We start from the raw sequence: 7585 nt of genomic DNA on the forward strand, positions 1-7585 counted from the left end.
TCCCTGAACACAGTTAAGCATTTAGCTTGCCAAGAGTTATCAAAATGCATTTGCAGCACTTCTCTAGGTCTCTTGTGTGCTGTTCAGACCAGAGTTCTCTGTTTTTAAAACAGTTGCTTGGATTGTCAAGTGGAGTAGATGCAGTACCACACAGGCTGTGATATTTTTGATACTGAGGGAAAAGCTGCAGTCTGTGATGAAAGACAGCAGCCTTGTAGCAAATGTACACATGCAGTGGAAGGATTTGCCCTGTCTGGTAAACTGAAAAGACCTTTGCTAGTCCTAAGATTTAAAGCAACTTATTTACTGGCATGGGAGATCACAAAAGGTCTTGCATGGAGAAATGGTAATATTATTATGCTTTTTTTGCTACTTTTGCATTTTAAAGCTATTTTATGTATCTAAAGCAAGAGTATTAGATCTGACATGGCAGAATCTGCATTACAATTTCTGCAGACATCATGAGTGATAAACATGCAAACACATCTGTGATAAAAAAAACCAACAAACGCCTTCAGAAGACCAAGGGCAGTGCTAGTGAATACTGTTCCTCATCAAATGGAAATGTTGGAAAAGATCCATCAGCTTAGAGGTGTTATGAGACATTACAATACTTGTTAAAAATTACATTGCTTTCTCAAGCATCTGCAGTGGATGCTTTTCCTTATTTATGTTCTTATAGTTGTCGCTTAAGAAGCAGCTTTGTCTTTTAAATGACTAAATGACAGTAATTTTTTTCTTACCTTTCATTAGTCTGTGGACTAAAGCGTCCTGGAGTTGTTACACCAGTCCACCTAGTAGTCAGAAACCATTTTTACGACCCTTCTTGGGTTTTTTCCTGTTGTATGGAATCAAGCAAGTTAAAAATGGCAAATAACCTTTTATTACATCATCTAATCTGTCCACCTGCCAATGCAGTTTGTTCCAACTGGCATATGTTGTAGTGTGTTTTCTTCTTCCTTTTAATTATGTCAAATGTCAAGGCTTCCTTTGCTTCTCCTGAGGACTATTTGCTAATATGGGAGATTTTTCTGCCAAGAAGGTTTTGGATGTCCAACCTTAATCCACTATTTTGTAATTTCCTACTCTCACACTTGGTTATTATCCCATGTGCTGAACTAAATATGAGTCAGATTATCCTCTTTGGGGTAAGTACACAAAACGTGCCTACCCTACTACTGCTTGTGATCTTAGCACTGTGCTTGTTTCAAGGCTGGATTTTGTAAGAGCATTTATTAGTGCCCTCCCAGTTTAACTGTATGTTGTCTGAGCTATTTATTTGTTAGGATGGTACTTGAGCACATAGTTCAAACCCTTTGAAATACATGCTATATTGTCTTGGCCCTAGGAGATACAGTTCTATAGATCAAACAGACACAAAAAAGGGAGAAAAATATGTAAGTTACAAGGAGAGAAGTGTCTTTATATCTTCAGCTTCGCAGTGTCACAGTGACTGATTGCAGTCTTGTGTGTTTTGTATGTTCAGATCCCTCTTATCCAAGAAGCAAAGGGAAAGCAAAACAGAGCAAAACTTGCCTTCTCTTTTGTTAAGAATAACCAATTGCTTTTTCTTTCATGCTCTGTAAATTAAGAAGAACCATCATCATAACAATACATTTTTTTCATATACAACTTTTCCAGACGTGGTGCTGCCTGTCCCTGCTGTTTTCTCTGGTTTGTCAATTAGTGGAGGCTGTGCAGCACTCACAGCTGTGTGCCTTTGTGCATTCCTGGTAGTGAAGCCACAGCCAGCCATGCTGCTTTCCTACCCTACACAAACAGGCATGCAGCCCATATTTACACTACTACTAATTGCTACAACTACTACCACTGCTACTACTGCCATTCTCCCACCTTCTTTCACCTTGCTTGTCCCCTTCTCCAGTGACAAATTCTCATCTAGATTCACATAACTCAGTGGAGGAACTGAGTTTAGTTCTGTGTACATGTATATAATGGAAGAATATATATGTATTCATTCTAGCTGATTACATATATTTCAGTCAATTCCAACAAAATTTCACTTGATGGAATAATGTTGCTGTTTTAAATAATGTTTTGATTTCATATGAGAAATGGTCCCTTGCAACTGTCAAAAAATATTTTTTTCCTAGCAATAAAAGCAGCAGAAATCAGATGACAGAAAGGTGTTTATAAACTATCTGGATATATTTTAACTGAAAGACAATAATAAATATTTACAGTTTTCTGCTTTTGTCTTGTTTCCCCATATGTTACTCTAAAGTTGATTAACTACCTTGCCCAATAGCCTCCAAATGTCAATTCTGTAAATTACTTGCAAATGAAAAGGCACCTTTAGGTTCAGAAGTGCTTTAAGTGGGAGTCACTGTGTTTCTTATCCATACAATTAATCAGCATAACCTAGAGATGCAAAATATTAAATGCCACTTCCAAGCAAAATTTCGTTTTGTCTGACCAAGTCCCAGAACAGAAATTTTCCTGTGAAGCAGGCAATTTTGAAGTGATTACCTTCTCTGACTGTTTGATGCCTAAAGTAGTAGTCTGATTTGGCAGCAAAAAGAAGCTGAGTTCCACCTCAGTGTACCTGTCTGTCAAACCATACCTTGGGACATTATTTCATGAATAAACACTTTTGACCTATTGAATTTTAAATCTGATTGAATTGCATAAACTCTTAGTCCATTAAGTTCCTGGTTAAATTAAATAAAATGTTATTAAGCAGTTTTAAGTGAGTTAAATTATGGCCTAAAAAGCAATAGGAGTATTTGTGTTATTTTATTCTCTTGTTCTCTTCATGTGCACCATAAAGAAAACTGTGTTCAAGAGTAGTCTTAATAAAAGGAAATTCAGTTTTCAACTGAAAAGTAGAAACTGGTCTCTTAGTGGTGGTGGTAGTTTTTTTGGTTTGGGGTTTGGAGTTTTTTGTGTGTGTGGTTTTGGAGTTTTTGTTTGTTTCTTTAGTTTTGTTTTATTTTTTAATTTAATGATGTTTTCTGGCTGGCTTGACCAAAGCATTAGGTGACCTTGCTCTCAGATGTGAATTGTGTGCTTCTGTCATACCTGCCTCTGGTTTTTGCAGGACTATTAAAATTAAAGGACTCTTCACTGCTACAACTCACTGTGCTGTAGAAGTAAAGATCAAGAAAGAAAATGATGATCCATAGAGTCAGGCTGTTTAATTATTTGTAATGCCTTGTTTTATAATCAAACACTTGTACTGGTTTTGTTTGTACAGTACTTTTTATTAAACATCTTGAGATACCACTTGAAACCATTCCTGAGTAAATAAAAATACTGCTTTAGTTCATCTTATTTTTTAATTTGACCTTGAGTACTCCTTGCAGTGAGCTTTTTCTGCAGTTCTATGTGTTTGATCACCAGAGATGACATCTCTATTGATGCCAACCATAGCCTGTCCCAGCCATATGAACTCTAATAGACAGGCTGTTTTAGGGCACAGTATATTTATGCATGTGAGGTCCATCATAAATACTTGTTTTAGACTTCACTAAAAACAGTAGGAGAAACATAAAACATTAAATCCAGTATAGTATAAAAGGAGTCAGTGCTTGAATAATGTTTGTCTCTTTCTTTAAAAGGCTTTAAAATTGCTGTGTATTTGTAATGCAAATTAAAGTATTCCAAATATGAGTTACATTTTCCTCTGGCACTATGTAGGATAGCCTGATCACACAGAAATCACCACCTGCTTCCGAAAGGCAAATAAATATTAGCTCTGGAAACAAAGCAGGGCAAGTGTTCTGCCAGAGCATTTCTCAATAGAGAAAAAAAAAATCACTATGAAACTTTTTAGAAAATAAAAAAATTAAGAGCCATCCTCTTTATAAATTCTCCAAATATGCTTACATATTCTACAATTGTTTTATTAATTTTTCTGCAATTTTTCACCAATGAAGTGCTATATATCAGTTGCCCTGTAGCAATGGATAAGCACTGTCAGCTCCCTCAGTGAGATTTGTGATGGTTAACCTGAAAAGAAAAGGCTTGGGATATGCTCTCTGAGTCCTTCGAAAGTGTAGGGCAATGCAAGTCTTTCTTTTAAGACTAATGAACTGAGAGTGAGGGTTTGGGGAGAAACTCCTTCATGTGTTTTGCTTAATGAATTGACTTCTTTTAATTCTACCTGTATGTAGGAATCTGCATTTAGCCTTACTTTACCTGTACAGCTGTGGGCGATGCAACTGAGGGTTTTTTCGTCTCTTACAGGCCATTTCTCGCTTGTGTGAAGATAAATACAAGGACTTCAGGAAAGCTGCAAAGAAACGGTCGGTCAGTGCTGACAATCTGACTGTGGTTAGATGGTCCCCTGCGATTATCTCCTAACAGAGGAGACTGGAATATTCCTACGGACGTACTGTTTCATCCATCCATTTTTTTCAGAGTGGGCTGGGGGCGGGGGGATAAAGAAAAAAGACTTTCGATTTTTTTATTTTTAAATCTGTCAAGCTGCCTTTACAGTGCCTCCCCATTGTGTAGCACACGAGTGAAAAACCTACAGGAAGGAGAAGTGGAGAAATCCGTGTTTGGGAGAGATGATGAGCAACAGTTTTTTTCTCACTTTCACTAACAGCTTTACACTTTTTATGAGGAAACAGCAAATCAGGTGCTTGAAAGAAGAAACAAAAAAATGAAGTAGAGGCAGAAAAATATTTAAGAACTGTACCATTTTCTATTATACTGTACTCATGAAGGGAAATGGCAGCATGAAAATAAACCATGTAGTCAGAAGACTGTGCACTAGAGGAGAAGAAGTTGGGAGATTTCCATCTTAAAGATTTCTCTTAATATCTTTTTTGTTGTTGTTGTTGTTGGGTTTTTTTGCATTCCTCATCGCTGCTTCCCAGGATAAATTCTTCCCCTTGCACAGCAGGAAATACAAAGTCTGTATTTACAGTAGCACAAGCCCCTGGATAAATAGCATTGGGTTTTTTTCACTGCACTTTTCTCTGTAAGCTGTCTTATTAGCATTATTCTTCTTAATTATTATGCATATGTTACATTTCTTGTATGCCTTTTATTGTATTTCAAAAGAGAGAACTTGACCATAGTGCTGAACCAAAAGTGTGTACAGGGATCAGAAGATCTTGGTAATTTCATGATGTATTTTATTTATAGTATACTTGGGTGTGTGTGCCTTCCTGAGTTCTTGGAATCATTTATTTTTCCGTAATATAAAGATACAGTTGTTAAAGTCTTGAGATGATGATGATGATAAGACTTGGGCCAAATCTCTGAAATTTGCAACAGATCTTGTGATCCTTTTTGCAGATTTTCATAGCATTAGAAGTTTAGCAGAATTCATTCATTTTGAGGGAGATTTTTTTTTTTGTATGGCCTGACTAGTTCATTCCTTCACCTCCAGGTCCATTGTTGCAAGCAATATTCTCGATTTTTATATGTTTACTTTAAATCAAAGTGAGTCTGTTTGTATAAAATAAAAAATAATAAAAAAAATTGTTCTAATGAGAAGGCCTGTAGAAGAGCAGAATGGAAATCTTAACAAGGTATTTGTCACAAGGAGATTTGATTTGGAAGCTAAAATACAAGCCCTCATGTTTTTCAGCGTAGGTGCTTATAGAAATTAAAAGTAACCGAACTGTGAACATAATTTCCAACTCTGATTATTAAGCTCTTACTGTTGTTACTATTTCCCTCTTTACTGTGGCTGTTGCCCCCTTGGCAATTGAAAGAACCTTTTGTAGAAAATAACTTGTCAGTAGAAGCATATTTGCTTCGTAATGCCCCAGGGTGATTTTTTTTTTTTTCCCAATTTTTTTTGCACAGTTCAGAAAGATACAGCGGAAAGCTCTCAGTTCCCTGAAATCCTTTCCTTGTGACTATCACTGAAATGAATGGCAACAGACGTCCCTGATTTATGCACTACTGTTGTAACCCATAAAAGATTCCATGTTTGTTTTGTTAAGCCCTATGGGCTTGTAGCAAACCTGGGGGCCCAGAGATGCACATTTGACTCCCAGAGCGATGCTAATCAGGTGCCTCCGGGCGGAAAGGCACCGACAGGTTTGAAGTAGTAAAACCAAACAGTTTTCTGTTAACTCTCTAATGTGATTTATGTAGTTTGAGACATGAAGGTTTCATCCATAAATTCTCCTGGTGTCCTTTGGGCCTTTAAAATAATCTAATTCTCGTCACTTCTTGTTGTGCCAATGCATCAGAACTGTGAGTATCCAAGTCCATTTTTCCCTTGAACATGGAATGTAAGGCAAGTGTTTATAACAAATTACAGCATTTGAAACCTCTTTACAGATAGTATCAAAAGGAACATTTTCAGAGCATTTGAAATTCATCCTTTATAAGCATAAATTTAGGCTTTAAAAATGTGTAAAATATTTTGATTTATCAACACTTTGCTAAACTATTTTCCATTTAACTTGATATCAGGAATATTGGTTTTATCCATTTCTGGGTGATAGAGATACGAACTTTGGATTATGTAAAGATATCAATGCATCTACTATAATTTTTGTGAAGTTTATTAAACTACTTTAAAGATTGTATAGTCTATTTATTGTATGTATGTACATACAGTCTGATACTTTAAAAAGTGGATTCCGTAAAACCTGGCTCAGTCTTGTTTAGACTATTGAATATCGTTTTAGCCTTGTGCACTGGACTCTACCTCTGTATAGGAGAATTTTCCATATTCTTAATTAGTACTGACTCTGTGATTAACTTGGTTATGTTTCTTGCACTAAGAATTAAAAAAAAAATCTGCTGTAAGTGTGGATTTTTTCTTTAGTTTTGCCATATGAATCCTCTACATTTAGATGGATGTTTCTTTCCCTCATGGTTATAGAATAATTCTTTGCTTTTTCTTTGGTTTGTTCCAGGGTTGCCAAAAATACAGTACCTGTCATTAAATCTGAATGAGTGTCTTTTGTTTGCAAGGTATTCTATACCAGGTTATTAAAAAAGAATTATTATTTAGGATTATGTTGTGTTTAGTGTAGTTTTTTAAGCATTACTGTGTGGGAAATGCCATTGCAAAGTATGAGAATCACCCTGGATGTGAGAAGGGAGGAGAACAATATAGCATTTTAATTAACAGCACAAATACATTGTGTTTTGCTGTAAATGTTTTCTGGATAAAGGTTTTCATTATTGCTTTGGTCACCGGCTCAGAAATGAAAAGGTGTGGGAGATATAATAAACCTGTCCCTTCAAGTATCATTGTCTTAATGAATTATTTTTATATGTTGAGCCAGTGGGCCACTTGTTTGGTCATTTATGCATTGGTAATTGGATCAATATTGCATCTGTATGCAGCCCAGAGATGTTTCCCTAATTCCTCTTTCCATCTGCAGACTTGTTTATATTTGATTTACTGTTTATATTTTATTGTTTGTCAGTGATATATATCATTCTGACAGACACTGTTCCCTGGGACTTGAGAGCACTGGAGTCATGGGATAAAATACAAGAATAAAACAGTCAGATCACCTGCCACAAACCCAATCAGTCTTTCAAATGATATACGTTTTCTTTTGCTAAAAACATACAAAATCCTGATAGCAAAGTAATGGTATCCTTTTCAGTAATTGTTTTTTGTTTGGGTTTGGGT

The 7585-nt window shown here is 35.9% G+C and overlaps 1 protein-coding gene across 3 annotated transcripts in view; it reads left to right on the forward strand.

Annotated features, from left to right (window-relative positions):
* The window catches only part of CCNY (cyclin Y), a 48641-nt gene extending 41684 nt beyond the window's left edge, over positions 1–6957 (forward strand). For all 3 annotated transcript variants that reach the window (XM_008932877.3, XM_018075824.2, XM_018075823.2), the window contains one exon: positions 4210–6957. In XM_008932877.3, coding sequence (XP_008931125.1) covers positions 4210–4326 — 117 coding nt within the window. In that variant the 3' untranslated portion in view covers positions 4327–6957. The remainder of the gene's footprint in view (positions 1–4209) is intronic.
* The last annotated feature ends 628 nt before the right edge of the window (positions 6958–7585 follow it).

This window comes from Manacus vitellinus, unplaced genomic scaffold (assembly GCF_001715985.3).
Source record: "Manacus vitellinus isolate BGI_N305 unplaced genomic scaffold, ASM171598v3 scaffold_3_pilon, whole genome shotgun sequence".
NCBI classification, from domain to species: domain Eukaryota; kingdom Metazoa; phylum Chordata; class Aves; order Passeriformes; family Pipridae; genus Manacus; species Manacus vitellinus.